General features: G+C 36.9%; 1 protein-coding gene across 1 annotated transcript in view; it reads right to left on the bottom strand.

Moving 5' to 3' along the window:
* PCDH15 (protocadherin related 15) overlaps positions 1-21,844 on the bottom strand; it is a 1,792,715-nt gene that overhangs the window by 223,920 nt on the left and 1,546,951 nt on the right. The window contains exon 25 of the mRNA XM_055560763.1: positions 10,115-10,231. Within this exon, the coding sequence (XP_055416738.1) occupies positions 10,115-10,231 (117 nt within the window). The remainder of the gene's footprint in view (positions 1-10,114; positions 10,232-21,844) is intronic.

Raw genomic sequence — 21,844 nt, 5'->3', positions numbered from 1 at the left:
TTTTCCAAATTTGCTGGCATATTGAGTGCAGCACTTTCACAGCATCATCTTTCAGGATTTGGAATAGCTCATCTGGAATTCTGTCACCTCCACTAGCTTTGTTCGTAGTGATGCTTTCTAAGACCCACTTGACTTCACATTCCAGGATGTCTGGCTCTAGGTCAGTGATCACACCATCGTGATTATCTGGGTCGTGAAGATCTTTTTTGTACAGTTCTTCTGTGTATTCTTGCCATCTCTTCTTAATATCTTCTGCTTCTGTTAGGTCCATACCATTTCTGTCCTTTATCGAGCTCATCTTTGCATGAAATGTTCCTTTGGTATCTCTGATTTTCTTGAAGAGATCTCTAGTCTTCCCATTCTGTTGTTTTCCTCTATTTCTTTGCATTGTTCGCTGAAGAAGGCTTTCTTATCTCTTCTTGCTATTCTTTGGAACTCTGGATTCACATGTTTATATCTTTCCTTTTCTCCTTTGCTTTTCACTTCTCTTCTTTTCACAGCTATTTGTAAGGCCTCCCCAGACAGCCATTTTGCTTTTTTGCATTTCTTTTCCATGGGGATGGTCTTGATCCCTGTCTCCTGTACCATGTCACAAACCTCATTCCATAGTTCATCAGGCACTCTATCTATCAGATCTAGGCCCTTAAATCTATTTCTTATTTCCACTGTATAAAAACTATAAAAATATAAAGAATAAACTATAAAAATAAACTTTTGATAGTCTCAGAAACAAATGGTAAAAATTGATCTCTATATAAATGTCACATTCCAAAGTAACTCATAATCATGAAAATTAAAATATGAGCAAGTTGTAGGAGAGAGAGGCCAATTTACCATCAAGGTTACTCATGAGTTTCTAATCAAAAGAACTATTGTCCTTCACTTAGCTTGACTGCATTTTCTTTGCCCTGTCTGAAAAAGAAAAACAAACAAACAAGCAAACCCCCCCCAAAAAAAAAACCTCTTTACCATTTCATTTCTTTTCTGCATTGAACATTTCTTCTTTTCATTGGCGCCACATCACTGGCACATTTCTCTTTTACCCTCTTAATTTTTTTTTTTGTTTTGTTTTTTTTCCCCCCTCTGACTCTTTCCACACTTCAGCTCCTAACCCATCCTCAAAAGGGTAGGAATAAAATCTGAGAATTTATTTCCAAGTTTCTCTTTCATGAGATTAAGCTTTGTCTCTTGAAACATGTTATTTACATTCATAGCTTCCGCTTCTATTTTAGGTGTCTCCTCTTCCGTAATTTTTTCCCTGAGCTCGTACTTCCCTGGTTTTCTATCTGTTCCATTCTGGCAATCAGATCAAAGCAGCTGTAGCAACCCGATATCTGCCTCAGGACTCTTCATGTATTGTTCACCTGTGCAAAGAATTCTTGGCCCTATCCTGCTTCTTCCTCCAGCCTCTTCTTAGCACTAGGTGCTGTGCTTTCTTTAGCTTGATGAACCTATAATTCTGGAAAAGTGATGAGCGTCCTGCTGCCCCGGCACTGTGGTTCTTGGGTGAGTAATAGTACCCACTGCAGCACTACTAGTGGGGAGGACTCTTCACTAGCCGTGTCCTGACTTAGTCCTCTCAGCTTCCTTGCTCAGGAAAGGAAATCAGACAATGTCTATCTGTAGATGACTGGATTTAGATATCTTGAAATATGTCAAATCACGTTAATCTGTCCTAGTTTGATCGCATTCTTTTCACCTTAAATAGCTTTATTTTCTATCTGCCTCATTTATATTGACTAATATAATGAATATCTTTATCACTCCAGCTAAAAACTCTTGATTCACTTTTCATTGTGTTTTTATTCTGTCTGTGATCATCAACCTCCCGCCCAATCACTATTAATTCTTTCATTTCAATGACTTTTAAGTATTTCTATTTTCTCAATTTCCATTGTCCACCTTGTTTTTTAATAATGAAATGAAAGCAATAGTTGCTAATTTACCTCCTGTTTTCATTTATTATCTTATCTAATGAATACTACATAACACAGGGAATAATTGTTTTAATATGTAGCTTTGCTTTCTCATTACCCTGTTTGTAAGTCTTCTTAGTAAGCTTCATTTTCTACACAACACAATGAGTTTTTGAAACCAAATCTGTTATATTTCCAACTACAAATGAGTCTCTAAGATGGCCCTAACATGTTACTTTAAATAACTAATATTTATTGAATCAGATATAGTTCAAATCATGTTACACAATTCATGAATACATGACAAATATTTTAAACTTAATTTTGGATCCATTTCCTCTGCCTACACCGTCACTTAAATGAATCTCCTACATTTTTAAAAAGTGAGTTCCAGTCAGAGCAGGCTCAGACCACACCAGGTCACATTCACCTTCCTGTTTTCTGGCATTTATTTTACATTCTGTTGTTAGGGGAAGCACACTGACTGAAACCACCCATCCTCGCCAGACACCATAGTAACAAGATCATTTGCATGAGCTATTTTATGACAGGCGGTCCTGGTAAGGAACATGGAACTAATAAGCCACCATCAACTGGAAGAGTTCAGCAAAGGTCAAAAGGAGACACCACGTGTCTACCACCTCCCAGAATCCTCCTGGCATCCATCTAGGGTGAACAAGGTATGCATCACCTGAAGGACTCAGAGTCAGGATGACTGGTTAAAGACAACCCGGAAACTAACCCCATCACCATAAAACCAGAGAGCCACATGGCAGAGCTGTTCTCCTGGGTCCCCTTAGCCTACTGCTGTCCATCTCAGGTGCCCTTCCCCAACAAATCTCTTGCTTCGTCAGCACTTGTGTCTCCTCGGACAATTCATTTCTGAGTGTTAGACAAGAGCCCAGTTTTGGGCCCTGGAAGGGGTCCCCCTTCCTGCAACACTATAATGGCTCTTGTCATATTCTTATTTGTTAAGTCCACCATAAATGTTTTCTCATTGATCAGATGATTCAACAGTACTATGAGTATCTATGTTGTGCCAGGTGCACGTTTCACTGCAGGTCTACTGCTTACATATTCAAGGATACAGAGGAATTGTAAAGTAGGTAATGAAGAGAAATTAAAAGCAGAATGGCTTTAAGGGTATTAAAGTCAAGAATCCAGATTATAAGAAGTCAAGATACTCTTTCAGGGCATCACTCCTCATTTCCTCTGGCAAGTACTTCAAAGTAAACACATTATTTAAGTTGTAAGGGAGACCTATGTGAGCCCCAGAGAACTTGTTGTGTGTGTGTGTGTGCACATGTGCACAGGCACTTAGTCATTTCCAACTCTGTGAACCCATAGACTGTAGCCTGCCAGACTTCTCTGTCCATGGAATTTTCCAAGCAAGAACACTGGAATGGGTTGCCATTTCCTACTCCAGGAGATCATGAGAGCTTGATATGCTGCTGCTAAGTCGCTTCAGTTGTGTCCAACTCTGTGCGACCCCATAGACAGAAGCCCACCAGGCTCCCCAGTCCCTGGGATTCTCCAGGCAAGAACACTGGAGTGGGCTGCCATTTCCTTCTCCAATGCATCAAAGTGAAAAGTGAAAGTGAAGTCGCTCAGTCGAGTCCGACTCTCAGGCAGCCTACTCGCAGCCTACCAGGCTCCTCCATCCATGGGATTTTCCAGGCAAAAGTACTGGAGTGGGGTGCCATTGCCTTCTCCGGAGAGCTTGATATAGTTCTCTCAATTTCCTTGGGAACCTCCTTTGTTGCAGTGTATTGGGATCCTAACCCCCTGAGGTTTATTCTCACAAAAAAAAAAAAAAAAAAGATGATACTTCTGTACAGGCTAAAAAACCCATAATTTTATAGATATTACTACTTATAACAAAAGAAAAATGTCCTATTTGCCCTAGTATGCATGGTAGTTTCTTGATTAGAAGAAAAATATTTGCAATCAAAGCAGTTAAATCTAATATTGACCTCAAGTAAAGTTAAGAATATAATTGTTCTTGAAACTAAAAGGCACAAGGCAGAAGAAAATGACAGAGCCTTAACACACTTAGATAAGTCTTTTCTAGACATTAATGGATATGCAGATGATACCACTCTATTGAGAAATCAAAGAGGAACTAAAGAGCCTTTTGATGAGGGTGAAAGAGGAAAATGAAAATGCTGGATTAAAACACAACATTAAAAAAATAAGATCATGGCAACCCATCCCATCACTTCATGACAAATAGATGGGGGAAAAAATGGAAACAGTGGCAAATTTTATTTTCTTGGGCTCCAAAATCACTGTGGATGGTGACTACAGCCACAAAATTAAAAATGCTTGCTCCTTGGAAGAAAAGATATGACAGTATTAAACCTAGACAGTATTAAAAAACAGAGACATCATTTTGCTAAGTCTATGTAGTCAAAGGGAGAAGGCAATGGCACCCCACTCCAGTACTCTTGCATGGAAAATCCCATGCAGTCCATGGGGTCGCTAGAGTCGGACACGACTGAGTGACTTCACTTTGACTTTTCACTTTGATGCATTGGAGAAGGAAATGGCAACCCACTCCAGTGTTCTTGCCTGGAGAACCCCAGGGACGGGGAAGCCTGGTGGGCTGCCATCTATGGGGTCGCATAGAGTCAGACACGACTGAAGCAACTTAGCAGCAGCAGCAGCAGCATGTAGTCAAAGCTATGGTTTTTCCTGTAGTCTTGTACTGATGTGAGAGTTGGACCGTAAAGAAGACTGAGTGCTGAAGAATTGATGCTTTTGAACTGTGGTGCTGGAGAAGACTCTTGAGAGTCCCTTGGATTGCAAAGAGATCAAATCAATCAATCCTAAAGGAAATCAACTCTGAATATGCATATGAAGGTCTGATGCTGAAGCTCTGATAGTTTGGTCACCTGATGCAAAGAGCTGACTCATTGAAAAAGACTCTGATGCTGGAAAATACTGAGGGCAGGAGGAGAAGAGGGCAACAGAGGATGAGACGGTGGGATGACATCATTGACTCAATTGACAGGAATTTGAGTAAGCGCCAAGAGACAGTGAAGGACAGGGAATCCTTGCATGCTGCAGTCTATGGGGTCACAAAGCGTCAGACAAAACAGTGACTGAAGAACAACAGCAAGACTTTAATCATGTATAAACTGTCTAATAAACCTTTGCCTTTGTATTCATTTACAGCTTAAAATCTAATTATAACCCATTGTCATTCTAAAGATCAAGTCCCAACTGTTTCATTGTATGAGTTTTTTTCCAATTAAGTATGTGAGACCAAAGGGACTCAGGCTAGGCTACCTCCTCTCAATTTTCACAAGCTGACATGCATTGTGAAAATAGTTCTTGATTATTTCCCTTACAGCTTTTCTCTGAAGGAAAAAATCCCACTGAGCTGTGTACATTCCCCTGACATGCTCCAGGGTCAGCAAGTGTAGTTAGTAAGCACTGATCTTTAAAACCAGAGTTTCCACTACATTGCTAGCAATAACCTAAATCAATAGAGCAAAACAACACAAACCAGTATGTGGTGAGTGAGGACAAACAGATCTGCAGAGATAAAATGGAAAATGATGCAGAAGAGCCGTATCATCTGGTGATAAAAATACAGTCTTATAACACTCCTAGCCTTGAATAGTTTGAACTACTGCACACAAAGCCAGCAAGCAGCAAATCATGGATAAAGACAGTTGCTGTTTTCATTTTACTGTTTGCTCTCTGCTAATAGATTGCAACAGAATGATTATGTGGAGGGTTAAGCATTTGGAGAAGATCACCATAATTACCTGGCATTATTGGGTGACATGATGACATTCTAAGTCACACATCATAGAAAAGAAAAACTGACCTGACCATCTTTTTTACTCTGTAGAGATCAACAAAAGTGTCCTCAAATGATTGAAAAGGATGTTAAAGCCACCCGTGAAATCACTTTAAAAATAATTTCTCAGGTAGCTTGTCTGAACTCTGAAAGGATAATATAGCCCTCAAAATCTCAGCAGAAAGGAAAAATTTGCCTCACAGATGCAATTATTATCCCTTTATAAAAATACCTTCTGAAAAAAGAAAAGTGAAGTGAGAACACTCACTGATTAAAGCCGGTTGCTATTGAGAACTACAAGATTGCTTTTCAAGAAGCATATTAACTTTATAAATTGATGTCAAAACCTAAAAGAGAAGTCTTCAATATATAAATATTTTTCACATGACTATATGCAAATAAGAAAGTTTGTCAAAATTGCTACTATTAAACATGATCCAAATACTGATTTACTTTAAACAAGAATGTTATAAATTCCTCAGATGTATTAAAAGGAAAGAATTGACACAACAATGAAAAGGAAAGAATTGACACAACAATGAAAAGATTAGCACTTCTTGGAAATGAACAAAATGTATTTATTCATATTTTTCTGTTTCCACTTGATAATGAAGGACACTATACTGTGAGACATTTACCCTGCCCACAAAGAGAACTCTTGTTATCATGTGGTTTGGCCCACAGCTTCGGAAAGGATAAAAATATGTAAACGGAAACTACACTTGGAATTTTGTCTTGTGACAGTTCAGAATGAGAAGTCTCTGGTGAGCACAAAGAAAAGGTTGGCAATTTTTAATATCCAAATGATCAGTCAGTCACCACACACGTCTCTGGTGAACTACATAATGTCAAAGCTGTCACAAAAGCAAGACAGAAAATAAAAGTCTTAACAATTTTAATTCAAGGGAAAAAAAAAATCCTAGAAAACTTTTTTTCCTCTCTAGATCACTTTAGGCTTGTACAACATGCATTTTATAATTCTTAATTTATATTCAACAGCAATGCTCTCTCTGGCTTTAAGATCTTACCCATTTCTCCATCTGATACTTCAAAAGATTTTACAGTTGCTATTTTCTAGTTAAAATGGGTGATTCTCATTTCATTCACAAGAAACATGATGCCTTGCCAACCTCTAGAGATGCAAATTATCATTGCAGAATTGTAACAATACCTACTTATATGAGAGGGCAGAAGCAGCACTAAGCATTATATTTGCCTTTCTTCACTTAATTCTCACAGACCTCAAATGGCCATACTTGGGCCTGGAGACAAGAAGCGATTTGTCCAAGTTCACAAATAACTAAATTTCTGAAGATCTGGCACATTTTGTCAATTCTGAAGAACATAGAAATAACTGATTATTTATTCAACAAATGTTTCTACTAAGTACCAAACGTGGTTAACTGTGGGGAAAAAAACAAATTGGATTAAGTTTTGATTCTTGCCCTCAAGGACCTTACCTTCTTATTTGGAAGAGAGATCATTAAATAAACATAGTGTTACCTATAGCTACTCACAGCCCTAAGTAGTGAAACTGATTTAAGAGCCCAGACAGATATGAAACTGAAACTGTCTTCTTTTAGTGAATAAATATTTATAACACTAACAGAATAAAAATGCTTGGCAAGTCCATCTGAAAAATACTTATTCTGTATTTATGGCACTGATATAAAATAATAAAAGTGAAAATCAATCATAGCATTTTGAAAGTTGTATAATTTATATTGATATTTTCTAAAAAATTTCATGGAATTAGCTTTTATTTCAGATTGTTGTAGGTACAGCCAAATTGTAATTATACTAATTTAAGGGACACCATTTGTAGCAATGATGGAAAATTCAATGCTGAATACTAGTTATGCCAATAGCTGAAAGTGTTTCTAGGATCAAAACTCAATCTCATAAAATAGTACATTTGCTAACTGAAAGACACATGCTCAGTATTCCAGTTGGACGACTGGCATCCATCTTTCATCTACTGAGAAGACAGCATTATATATTAAAAGTTAAAAAAAAATACTATTGGGAATACAAGCCTAAGAGCTTCTTTAATATGGCAGTTGAGTCTGGTAAATTTCCATAAACAGGTTTTAGGAAGTGAAAAGGAGAACTTCTCTCTATGTAAATATTTTATATAAGTAATATGACTTATCTAGAAAGCAGACGACAGAACAAGACAGCTTCTTTCACATCAGCACAGTGACTGAAAGTCACTGCAAGGTCACAAGTGACAAAAGTGAAACAGGGATTTTGCCACCCACAATAAGACTGTCCCACATAGGTGAGCAGCAGGCCTACTTTTAGAATCTCATCATTAATGTCAGGAAACTTAATACTATCTTAAATTCTGTGCTAATGAAAATTTCTTAGAAATATGAGTATTTTAAGATGCTGTATTTGCTTATGAGAGGGTTCAGGGCACTTTGCTCAAAATATGTCACTTAGGCATGTTGATTATTTTGAATTAAAGTTACTTAAGAGACAGTCAGTGTAAGAAGGACACGTCTACTCTTTTGTCTCCCTGAAAGCAGAACATAAATCTCCGGTGTGAAAGGTATCCTCTCAATACCAAGAGGATGAGAAAACCTTACTGCCAGATACAGGGAATTCAAGGATGACAAGGCCATATAAGCAAATCTCATTACTTCTTTACTAAATGACTACACCAAGCCCAAACCCGTCATCTTGTCAGTTCTTCACAGATGTATTAGTACTTGGTCTAAAAAATAAAAGCTGTCTGCTATAGTCACTTCTTCAAGCATTATATTTTTATGAGCTCCTGTATGTACAAATTTAAATTTGTTTTCCTCTTGCTAATCTGTCTTATGCCAATTTAATTATTAGATCAGCCAAAAAACTTGGAGGGGAAGAAAGGAAAATTCTTCCTCCCCTACATTTACATAGTGCGTTATAGTTTCTATGTGCAGTTCTGTTCTCCCTGTGAGATTGTCAGTTTCTAGACAGCAAAACCTGGTTAGCACAGTGGTCACTATGGAGCTGGTGCTCAAACACATATCTTGAATTGAACTGAACTGTATTCCTAATTTTAAAATATTTTGTACCTCTGACAGCTTACTTAAACAGGCAAACCACAATTTCACATTCACCATCTCTATTGGTGTGTTCAAGGCTCTGAAGTTTTGCCTATCATATTTCCCAAGATTCAATAAATCAATTTCAAGGACATTTTAATACATTTGAGAAAAGGAACTTCTGAGTGAAAGGTCATTGCTTTCATGTTAACATTATTATTTCTTAAGACCTCACAGTTATAAGAGACTATATGGCTTGTCATAACTGAAGCTGAAAAATGTTATGACTGCCATTCATATTTTATTAAATAAATAGCATTACATAAATAGTGCTTATATTAGCAACACAAAACAGAAATTTTAAGTCACTTATATGGCAAAACCAATACAATATTGTAAAGTTAAAAAATAAGAAAAAATTAAAAAAATATGTTAAACAAAATTGAGGTCTTTTTCTATTTTCTTACTTTTCTAAAATGGTTTTATATAATACTTTTAACATTTTTCCAGAATTTATCAGCTACTGACTTATACTACAAGTTCACCCAAGATAAAAAATTCAAATCTTCATCATCCAACTATTATGAGAATAAATAATCAATATGTAAAATACTCTCAAGTTATTTCTAGAAAGCATTTTTATACAAGTATTATTAGTTTTATATGCTATCTTCAATACATTAAGAAATGATATTAAGGAAAATTTACCTCACTTCTGCTATAATTTAATTAGAAACCCTCTATCTTGAAAGGCAATTTAGGACATCTAAGAGAATCTATGAAATATGTTCTAAAAGCAAGACAATTTTAGCTTACCAAAATTAGCACATTCAATGTAATATTGTTATATGTTGAGTTAGTGTTTGCTAATGAATTGTAAATAAGATAGAAAACACTAAAGGATAAAACTTATCAATACAATATTGTAAAGTTAAAAAATAAAATAAAAATAAATGAAATTAAAAAATAAAATAAAATAATTTATAACAAAAAAAACTTATCTAAGCTAAACTAAACCTATGATGTTCCAAATAAAGAAACTGAATTATACTTATTGCAAATGTAGATAATTCTTTATATATTACATATTATCGTTAGTATTAGATAAACTGGCAAATACTAAATATTGAATCACGGTAAAACAAAAACCATATCCTTAATTATCTAAGTTTGATAATAATCTTTTGAAACATGGTCTGTACCTGTGTGCGCAACAGGCAAGAGTGCATCAGATGTGAGACTGTGGATAGAGTGGAACACACAGACTCATTGTGCTGTCTTGGGAACTGGGTCATTTATAAGTGTTAAAATTTTCTCCCTTTAGTTCAGAGTATTAATCAATGTCTTCAACTTACAGGGGGGTCTGCGTCTTCGGCATAAACAGTCGTTATGGGTGTACCCTTGACAGCATCGGGAGCCACCATTCCTTTGTAGATCCGTTTACTAAATACTGGAGGGTAATCGTTCATATCCTGTTAAGACACAATGAAGAATTTAGTGCTCAGTTTAAACCAGGTTGCCTCTTCATATCACACAACCCATTTGCCACTGTCAGCCTTGTTTGTTTTGTTTTGTTTAAAGTCACTCAGTCGTGTCCGACTCTTTGCGACCCTGTGGACTATAGCCCACCAGGCTCTTCCATCCATGGGATTCTCCAGGCAAGCATACTGGAGTGGGTTACCATTTCCTTCTCCAGGGGATCTTCCCAACCTCTCAATTCCATTACCCTCACTTCCGAATGGCACCCCAGAGGAAACTACTAGAGTCCCTATACAATATTAAGGAGTACGGTGCCTACCCCATTCTACCGAAGCCCATTCCACTTAAGTAAACAGCCTGTCTCACAATCCATGTGCCTCCAGAAAAAGCTTTCAGATATTGTAATGATGGCTGAAATTTTCTCTAAAGATGCTTCTAATGGTATGATGTAGTTTTGAACTTTGAAGAGTAGGAACACATTTCATAAAGAATACCTTTCTATGAGACAGATGTAGAAGATTGCAGATATATATATATAATATATATGTGTATATATATTCTTCTGTTGTTGCTTTTAAAGAAAGCTCTTTAATGTTTCCATTGCAATTGCAAATTCTTTAATATTTAGCATAATAGGATGATTAGAGCATTTCAAATGCAAATTGTGAGATATCCTTTGATGCTGTTTTACATTTTTACAAACATAAAATGATTAAAAGATGTTTTCCCTATAGCACACTACAATAATGACACATAGGATTAGATGTTCTTAGTCAGAAATCATGTTAATTTATTTAAAGATTTTTGCAAAGTGATTTATATGTATCTTTTTAATTTTCACAATTCAGTGATATGAGTTATTCATGTTTATTCATTAGATGATATTTATGATGTTCCTCCCATTTTTATGACCCAGTGCTAGGCACTGGAGATACTGAAGTGACTCAAAAAAAAAAAAGTTCTTGAATTTGTCACTTAACTACCATTTGGCAGGTAAAGTTACTGATTCTGAAGATAGCATAGTGACATCTGCTAAACTAATCTACTGGTTTGGCAAAGCCACAAATTAATCTGGTCTCTTGAGAGCCAGGTGATTTTTTTTTTCTCAAAAATTTAAGGTTTTAAGGAGAATTGCAAATCCTTTTTTCTTAAAAATAATGATTATTAACCTGGAGGATTTATCTTTCTCAGATTTACTTTAAAAAAAATTATTATACCCTGCATTGTTTTGGATACTCTGACTCAAACATGATTGAACTCAAAACTAAATTTGTTAGTTATTTTATTCCCCAGGCCATCCTTTTTTAACTTGATTATTCTACACAGTCTTTGGCATTTGTTCTGACACAAAAAATTTTTTGCACCATGTAAACTGGAAATATACAAATTAGCTGATTATAAACACCCTTTTTTTGCAAAGAGGTCAAGACAATTGTATTATAAACAATGGCAATCAAATTGAGCTTGCTTTTCACAGTAGAGCTAACATCTGAGTTGTATATCTGAAAAACCCTGCAGACTCTCGTAAAAGTTGGAGAGGTTGAACTGCAAGCAAAACTGAGAAATTTTCAAAAAGTACATCATTTCCCTGTTTTGACATGCAGTATTCACAACCTCTACAATGAAGACTTCCTTTATATAAGACAAGCTTTAGAATCTGAACAAGTAAATAAACCTAGGAAGCACTTGTTCTCTATAATGAGGACAGCGGAAGGTATTGCTCTTCAGGTTCCAGGCACGGGGTAAATATATAAAACTTTTGCACGCACATTTCCTTCTGCTCTTTTCAAGAGTGCTAACTATTTTAATGAGTGAATCTTGTAACCAAAGGGGTGGAACTCCTCTTGTGCCCCCTAAATCATAGTTTCTGAAGGTTAGAAAAGGAATCCAACCTTGTGATTTTTCTGTACATGAGTTTCCCAAATCACATAAAGTCAGTACATTCCTATGAATTTTCTTCTCTATTCTCCAAGGAGATATTAAAAATCTTAATGTTACAGGCATGCTTTGGATTAATTCGACTATTATAGGGGAAAAATATGTTTTTTCTTAATTATGTCAATACAGCTGCTAACAGTGCTGAGTACAGTAACATCTTTTTCTTTGTTGTTGTCTTGGAAAATAGTCACCAGGTCACTCACCTCCTAACTGAACACACAGCGGACATTTTTATAATCTGGCTTCATAAACAGATTATACAGAAAGCAAGTTTGTAAATTGGTACCCCGCACTTCGCCCGCTTGCCTTTGACAGAATGGAGAATAAATCAATGCTGTCACTGTAGCTGTATATCTTTTTTCTGTACATATTTTGAGGTTACAATCCTTCACCATGGCTAAACTGTGTAGCCAGTGCACACAGTTCTTGCACAGTGCATTATTTCAGATGAGAGAATTTATTGAAATGCACAATGCCAAATAGCATAATCAATAGTTTATTATATTTATGCTCCAGGGATGCTTGAAGAAAAATGTATATAAATCTGCCTCTGTACAAATGCTCTGCTGCTGCTGCTGCTGCTGTCTCTTCAGTCGTGTCGGACTCTGTGCGACCCCATAGACGGCAGCCCACCAGGCTCCCCCGTCCCTGGGATTCTCCAGGCAAGAACACTGGGGTGGGTTGCCATTTCCTTCTCCAATGCATGAAAGTGAAAAGTGAAAGTGAAGTCTCTCAGTCGTGTCCGACAAATGCTCTACTATGCGGCAAATTAAGGATAAGCTCCGCTCTTCAAAAGCAAGCTCTTTTCTGTTGTCAATCTTCCACTAGAGGGCATGATTGACAAAAAGAAAATTTCCTTTTCTGTCCTCGTTAGCAATTTTATTAAGACCTATAACAGTTTGCTGTCTGTGATTATAATTTTTGTTGTTCTGAACAAAAAAATTCTTTTCATGTTTTTAAAGAGTATTCTGAATGTTTGCACGGTTCTCAGCCAGAACGAAGCCTTGCTCTTCTTAGGAAAAAAATAGTCGTATGAGTTAGCATAATTAGCTCCCATGTATCAAGCAACTGAAACCGCACCTGAATGTACAGCTATCTCAGAGGAAGAAAATACGTTTATTTATTTTCTAAATTCAAGTTAAAGTAATCACAGAAGCCATTTCTGCTTTGGCAGACCACAGAGTAGATTTTAAGCAACCTTTTCTAATGAGTATAACAGGAACATAGGAAATTGCTGGTGAACTTACAAATTAATGGCAGGTTCTCTTTTTAAAGACAAGAGAGATGATACAATTTTTGATGTCTGGAATCATGGGTTAAAAATTATTCTAGATAAGAGGCTTTGCCTTGATAGAAGAGTACTAACCAATGATACTTCCATCATCTTTGTTAAATGATGATAATACAGAGAATGCCAGTCCTCATCTCAAACTCTTATGCACACTCTGTAACGAGATCAGGTGGTGAGGTGGTGTGTGCTAGTGGGTGGAATGGCTTCTGTTACTCCTCCCTTACTGTCTAGCATTAGCACTAGAACCGTTGGCTACCTTGCTTCTGAAATCCTTTAAGGCTTATGAACCTGATGCCTCCTCTTTCTTGGCAGAGGACACAGTTGATTTTTTTCCTTTGTCTGTTACTAGTTCTGTTTCCCAGTACCAGACACACTCTGTTGTTCCTGTTGCTGTTTCTTACATTATATGCCTTCTGCATTTTCTGCCCCCTTGGTTTCTTTGTGTTTTTTTTTTTTTTTCTTGGCTCCTCTCCCTTCTCCTTTGATTCTGTCACATAAGGTCAAAAAGGCCCCATCTCCAATCAAACACATCTTTCCTTTCCTATTTTGCATGGAGTTCTCTTAAACACAAATCACAAACTTATCTCAACAATTTTTGGCAAGGTTGGGAGGGTGGGGATAAAAACCTGTACTGGAAGTTTCTTTGTTAGCTGCCTAAAACTGTTTTGCTTTTCTTTTCTTTTTAAGTTTGACGCTTTTCTAGAATCTTGGGTGATAGTATTATTCCCAATATAAGGTAATCAATGGTACACTTGCCACAAGAAGCAAAGTGTACACTATAGTTCTCAGTATCACAAATATTGATGGAGCTCCCCTGTATGGCAACCCACTCCAGTACTTTTGCCTGGAAAATTCTATGGATGGAGGAGCCTGGTAGGCTACAATCCATGGGACTGCAAAGAGTCAGACACGACTGAGAGACTTCACTTTCACTTTCCCCTGTATTAGGTAGTACATTAGATGCTGTAGATACGGTTACCACCAAGAAAGATAAAGTGCCTGCTGGTACTGAGTTTACAATTTAGTATGGAAAGCAAATAAATAAATATTATCAAGTGTGATGAATGCTATGAAGGAGGAAGTATAAGGATGTGATGGGAAAACATATGAAGGAGTTTAAGTTTCACATAGGATGTATCCCTGTTATCTGAGCAACTGCCTCATTACTTATGCATGTTGGCAGGTAAAACAGTTTTTCAAGATTAATGGTTAAATTAGAAGAGACTAACACTGTGCAGTGTTGATAAGCCACTAATTTAATATAAAATTCCACTCCCATCTAATTTCTCTGAACTGGAATGATAATGTAGGGGGAGGCAGTTGATAAGTTTCTTGAATTTTTTCAAAGTCATGATACTGTGGTCAATTGGGAGTTGTTCAGTCGCTAAGTTGTGTCTCTTTGCGACCCCATGGACTACAGCATGCCAGGCTTCCCCGTTTTTCACCATCTCCCAGAGTTAGTTCAAACTCATATCCACTGAGTCAATGCCATCCAACCATCTCATCCTCTGTTGTCCCCTTCTCCTCCTGCCCTCAATCTTTCCCAGCATCAGGGTCTTTTCCATCCAGGGTCTCTGCATATAGTGGCCAAAGAATAAGCATGTATATTCAGTATTCTTGCCTTGAGAACCTCATGAACAGTATGAAAAGCCAAAAAGATATAACACTAAAAGATGAACTTCCTAGGTCAGTAGGTGTCCAATATGCCACTGGGGAGGACTGAAGAAATAGCTTCAGAAGGCAGGAAGGGGCTGAGCCAAAGCAGAAAAGACACCCAGTTGTGGATGGGTTTGGTGGTGAAAGTAAAGTCCGATGCTGTAAAGAACAATATTGCATTGAAACCTGGAATGTTAGGTCAAATTGGATGTGATCAAACAGGAGACAGTAAGAGTGAACATTGACATTTTAGGAATCAGTGAACTAAAATGGATGGGAATGGGTGAATTTGATTCAGATGACCATTATGTCTACTGCTGTGGGCAAGGATTCCTTAGAAGAAGTGGAGTAGCCCTCATGGTCAACAAAAAACTCCAAAATGCAGTACTTGGGTACAATCTCAAAAACGACAGAATGATCTCAGTTCATTTCCAAGGCAAACCAATTGGGAGAATATGTGTCTATTCTGAGATTGAGTCTGTGAGAAGATTCTAATCATACCACCCTATCTCAGACTTTCTAAAAACTGCATCATAATTATATATGTGTATGTGTGTATGTATGGTTTATTTTTCACTGTATATCAGACATTATGCTAACTGTGTTAAATTTATCATTTCAGTTAGTTTGTCTAAAAGATATGTTAGCTATTATTATTATTTCTAATTTATAATAAGGAGCTGAAGCTTAGAGAAATTAAGTTGTTCATAATTATCCAGCTAATAAAAGATAGACCTAATATTTAATTCTGGTATGCCAGATCCTGAGCTTCCCTGGTGGTTCAGATGGTAAAGAATTTGCCTGCAATGCAAGAGACCCAGGTTTGATCCCCTGGGTTGGGAAGATCCCCTGGAGGAGGGGATGGCAACCCACTCCAGTATTCTTGCCTGGGAAATCCCATGGACAGAGAAGCATGAAGAGTCAGACATGACTGAGCCAGTAACACTTCCTCACATTTTTTTTCTCATATCAGATTCTAAAGGCATCATTCTGATACTTGGAGGTGAGAAAAAGGGGAACTAGAAAAGTCATCAGAAAAGTATATATAAAATGACTTGAGTAGGATTTTCATTACAATTCCACACATAAAATTTTAAACATCTCTTTCTAAAAATATTTTACAGTTTTAAGAACTCTTCTAACTAGTTACTATACTTTTATCTTGGCAATCTGGCAAGCTTCTAAACATTGCATAATTCGAATCTATCTCCCTGAAGATAATTTAAAAAATTTATTTATAAAGCCTTTTTTTTAAAAAAAAAGGAGAATTGTAGCAGTTTTATTTGTATACTTTAAACAACAACTTTTTCAGTATTTAACCCCACAAATAGTTGTTTTCATTAAAACCTAATAAAGTTTTTCCTAAATTGCACTCTTTAGAAAATTAGTTCTATCAGAAACTTTACAAATTAAAAGAAATGCCATGATAGTTTGTGGGAAATGACATTTTATTTTCTTGATATTCACAACATACACTAGCATATTAATAGTCAAGGCTCCTATACAAAGGCCTACAGTACAGACATCTTTTTTTTTTATACATACTGGTGTTTCCCAAACTAATTTGTCCCCGTTAATCTTTGTCTATGAGACACCCAGAAACCCCTCAAGACACCATCTTGAGGGGCTAGTGCTCTATAAAATAGATCATGAAAGACCGTGAAGACATCAATAGATTGAAGGCACAGATTATTAGTGTTTGGAGTACTATATGACTTTGGTGAATTTAAATTTTCAGAGTATTAATATGTATTGAGGATTTCACATATCAAGAGCGTCCCTGCCCCCAGTATGTACCAGCCAATTCATCAGGATAGAGATAGCAGCTGATAGTCACGATGGAATTGGAAAACAGTGACATTGCTTAGCAGTAACTAGTATAGACAAGGCTTATCAGCATCTGTTACCCACACTGGGAGACGCATGGCAATAGCAAGCCTGGTCTCAGTTGCCTTGGGAGCCAGGGAAGAATGTAATAAGCACTGAAGGGTAAAATTGCTCATTTTCTCGGGAGTCCCAGAAATCAGTGGGTGACTTTTGGGAAGCTATGAGAGAGAGTCATAGATATATGAATTATTACTACTTGCTGCTGCTAAGTCACGTCAGTCGTGTCCGACTCTGTGCGACCTCGTAGACGGCAGCCCAACAGGCTCCTCTTTCCCTGGGATTCTCCAGGCAAGGATACTGGAGTGGGCTGCCATTTCCTTCTCCAATGCATGAAAGTGAAAAGTCAAAGTGAAGTTGCTTAGTCATGTCCGATTCTTAGCGACCCCATGGACTGTAGCCTACCAGGCTCCTCCGGCCATGGGATTTTCCAGGCAAGAGTACTGGAGTGGGGTGCCATTGCCTTCTCTGTATTACTACTTAAGATACTATTTTTGTCTCTAGGCTTGTATAATTTTTGTTTCCTGTGGTTTTGTTTTTTAGTAGAAATATATTACATCTCAGTTTTAGATGTGTACAACAGCAGAATAGGCAGATAGTTTAATAAATTATCTGATTCAGCCCCATGACACACCCTCTTTGGTGTATTCATATTCTTTAAACATGGAGGTGCATATATATTAGAAAGAATATACTATTAAGAATCTGATAGTACAGAATAGAACAGAGGGTAACATGTGAAGGTCATGGTCCTTAAATGGGTATTTTATCCAGGCTAACCAATCTCAAGAGGAATAGTAGAAGGTCATAAAAAATAATGACCAATCAGGAGGCAGAAAGAAGGATAAATTAGAAGCATGGAATTAACAGATAAACACCATTGTACATACAACAGATAAACAACAAGGATTTACTGTATAGCATAGGGACTATATTTGGTATCTTATAATAATCTGTAATTAATTTAGAAATTATAATTTAGAAAAATTATATATATATAATTGCAACCCAAAATTAATAATGCTGCAAATCAACTATGTGCTGTGCTGTGCTTAGCTGCGTCTGATTCTGTGACATCCTGGACTGTAGGCTGCCAGGTTCCTCTGTCCATGGAATTTTCCAGACAAGAATACTGGAGTAGGTTCCATTTCCTACTCCAGGGTAGGAAGTAGGGATCGCCCCAAGCCAGCATCTCTTGCATCTCCTTCATTGGCAGGCAGATTCCTTACCCCTGAGCCACCTGTCAGTCAGTTCAGTTGCTCATTTGTACCCTACTCTTTGCAACTCCATGGACTGCAGCATGCCAGGCTTCCTTGTCCACCACCATCTCCTGGAGCTTGCTCAAACTCATGTCCATTGAGTCAGTGATGCCATCCAACCATTTCATCATCTATCATCCCCTTCTCCTCCTGCCTTCAATCTTTCCCAGCATCAGGGTCTTTTTCAATGAGTCAGTTCTTCGCATCAGGTGGCCAAAGTACTGGAGCTTCAGCTTCAGCGTCAGTCCTTCCAATGAATATTCAGGACTGATTTCCTTTAGGGTTTACTGGTTTGATCTCCCTGAAGTCCAAGGGACTCACAAGAGTCTTCTTCGACACTACAGTTCAATGCTACAGTTCAACGCTACAGTTTAATTCTTCAGTGCTCAGTTTTCTTTATAATGCAATTCTCACATCCATACATAACTACTGGAAAAACCATAGCTTTGACTAGACAGACATTTTCAGCAAAGTAATGTCTCTGCTTTTTAATATGCTGTCTAGTTGGTCATAGCTTTTCTTCCAAGGAGCAAGCATCTTTTAATTTCATGGCTGAAGTCACCATCTGCAGTGATTTTGGAGCCCAAGAAAACAAAGTCTGTCACTGTTTCCATTGTTTCTACATTTATTTGCCATGAAATGATGGGACCAGATATCATGCTGTTAGTTTTTTGAATGTTGAGTTTTAAGCCAGATTTTTCACTCTGCTCTTTAACTTTCACCAGGAGGCTCTTTAGTTCCTCTTCACTTGCTGCCATGAGGGTGGTGTCATCTGCGTATCTGAGGTTATTGATATTTCTCCTGGCAATTTTGATTTCAGATTGTGCTTCATCCAACCTGGCATTTCACATGATGTACTTTACATGTAAATTAAATAAGCAGAGTGATATATACTGCCTTGATGTACACCTTTCCCAGTTTTGAACCACTCTGTTTTTCCATGTCTGGTTCTAACTCTTGCTTCTTAACAAGCATACAGATTTCTCAGGAGGCAGGTAAGGTGGTCTGGTATTTCCATCTTTTTAAGAATTTTCCACAATTTATTTTGATCCACATAGTCAAAGGCTTTAGCATAGTCAATGAAGCAGAAATAGATGTTTTCCTGGAATTCTCTTGTTTTTTCTATGACCCACGGAAGTTGGCAATTTGATCTCTGGTTCCTCTGCCTTTTCTAAATCCAACTTGAACATCTGGAATTTCTAAGTTCACATACTGTTGAAGCCTAGCTTGGAGGACTTTGAGCATTACTTTGCTAGCATGTGAGATGAGTGCAGCTGTGTGGTGGTTTGAACATTCTTTGGCATTGCCTTTCTTTGGGATTGGATTGAAAACTTACCTTTTCCAGTCCTGTGACCAATGCTTATATTCCAAATTTGCTGGCATATGGAGAGCATCACTTTCACAGCATCATGTCAGGATTTGAAATAGCTCAGCTGGGATTTCATCACTTCCACTAGAATCACTATGAACAAAGCTTTGGAGCCATCTGAAGATCAATCTATTAGACCATGCTGGTCCATTGAAGTTATCTTTTACTCAATCTCCTCACTCCAGAGCAACAGAGAGAAAGAAGTTGTAAACACTGAAATGTTAAGTTTCTGATTTGCTTGAATCCTGAACTACCTCCTGGTCCCTCATGTCACAGCTCTTTTGACCAAGTCAAAACAAGGGCTCTATTAATACTGTCACCATAGACTATCAGAGGCAATTCATTGCCTGCCAGGTGCCCATGTTTCAGCAGGTGTCACCTTTATTCTGGGCATTGAGGTTCTATCTATCCTCTTTCCTATATTATTTTGGAATAGGATCATTTATTTCCTTCTCAGAGGAAGAAATCACTCTGAAACATGAACATGCTAGCTTTATATTCCAAGACTCACTGAATTTCTTAATAACTTCAGTCCCCGTAGATGGTCATTCTTTTCTGGTCCTTCCATCTGTCCCTGCCTACTCTCATACCTGTACCTTCTTTTATAGGTAAACACAACGGGGGTGAATACAGTCTCTTCCCTTCATAGAAGAATCTCCTTCACTCTCTCTTCTACTTGTGTGCAAGACATTCTATCTAAAACTACAATCAGCAAATGACTTAAGTCATCTGTTTATCCTGGAAAAGTTCATTAAATTCCTTTTAATGCTATCCAGAATTGTATATACATTTAAGTATTTCAATCTTTCTGGCTTGTATTCAGCTTTTTGCTTACTATAGAAAACAGATCTTTTATTTCCATGTATTTTCTATATTATATTATTATAACTCAGTTTGTAAGGACATGTTTTTCTCTGGATTTTATGTTTATAACTATTTAGAATTTTATTCCTATTTTTCAGAGATTTACCCATATCCTGTAATTCACTATGGTCACAGGTTCAATTTTTATTCAATATATATACAACCAAAAGACCTTGTTTCAGCAATATTCTGCAAAGCCTTTGTAACAAATATACATATTGTTCAAATGATCATGATTAGTTTTGTTTTGGATCCTTGAAATTTGACACTAAGAAAGCTCTTTGCAGGTGTCTGTGTTAAAATTCAATTTTCCTTCTATTGTGAAAATATTTTTCCTTTGAAATAAATATTTATTTTTTTCCATTATCACTCCAATCTTAAATAAATGTGATGGATTAGATATTAAATACTGAATCTTTCTTTTTTCCCCTTTTCTTTACAAAAGAAATTATGTTTTTGCTCATTTTCAGAGATGGCTTCAACATGGTTTCCCCATGGTAACTAATTTGTGTAGAAATATCTCTTGGCAAATACCATGCAATTATGTTATCAGCTAAAGAGCTTGTCAGTACTGCAAGCAAACAGACCGATAGCAGAAAATTTGCAAGCTTGGGAAAGATTTACATTTGTAGGGAAATGAGAAATATACTTCACTCTTCCCTTCAAAACAAACAAGTATGGTACTTCTATAGATCCCAATAGTATACAATACAGTTTTACAATTCTCTTTGTGATAATCTTATCCTGAGTGATTAGGTGAAAGGAAAGTACATGTCAGTCTGAATTTGGAGAAATGTTCAACAAACTTGATCATGCTTAAATAACCTTGAATAAGAAAACAAAGTGTCACTGAAAAATGTCTAGAATTAAATATTGTTTTGTTTTCAACGTACAAAATTATCCAGAAGGAACTCTGTATAAGTAGGGAAGTCTTGACCAATGAAATTGTTTGACTTCTCTAAATAAGAGAGCAACTGAGGCAATAAAAATTAGATCAATACTCTTCTGTTTCTGAAGAAAGAAGGGCCCATCAATGAGCAACAATTCTCACCTTCTGATTTTGACTTCTTGAGTGAATGCCATGTATTAAAATAAAGGGGTGGTCAGAGAATGTGGAAGACATTTTAAGAGACGTGAGTCCCAGATAGAGAATGAGGCTTATTGAGTGCACATGCTGCTTGTTCAGATGATAGTTTTGGACTCATTTTGATACCAAAGACTTCTATTAAAAAAAAAATTCAAGCAAATATATCTAAGCTGAAATTACAGCAACCAAGCTAGAGTTTATGATGGATTATAACTCTCCATTATCAACCACATCTAACTTGAGAGGGAAGGCACCAGA

This window comes from Bubalus kerabau, chromosome 22 (assembly GCF_029407905.1).
Source record: "Bubalus kerabau isolate K-KA32 ecotype Philippines breed swamp buffalo chromosome 22, PCC_UOA_SB_1v2, whole genome shotgun sequence".
Taxonomy (NCBI): Eukaryota; Metazoa; Chordata; class Mammalia; order Artiodactyla; family Bovidae; genus Bubalus; species Bubalus kerabau.
Note: the sequence above shows the minus strand (reverse complement) of the source record. Positions and strands in the feature narration are given on the sequence as shown.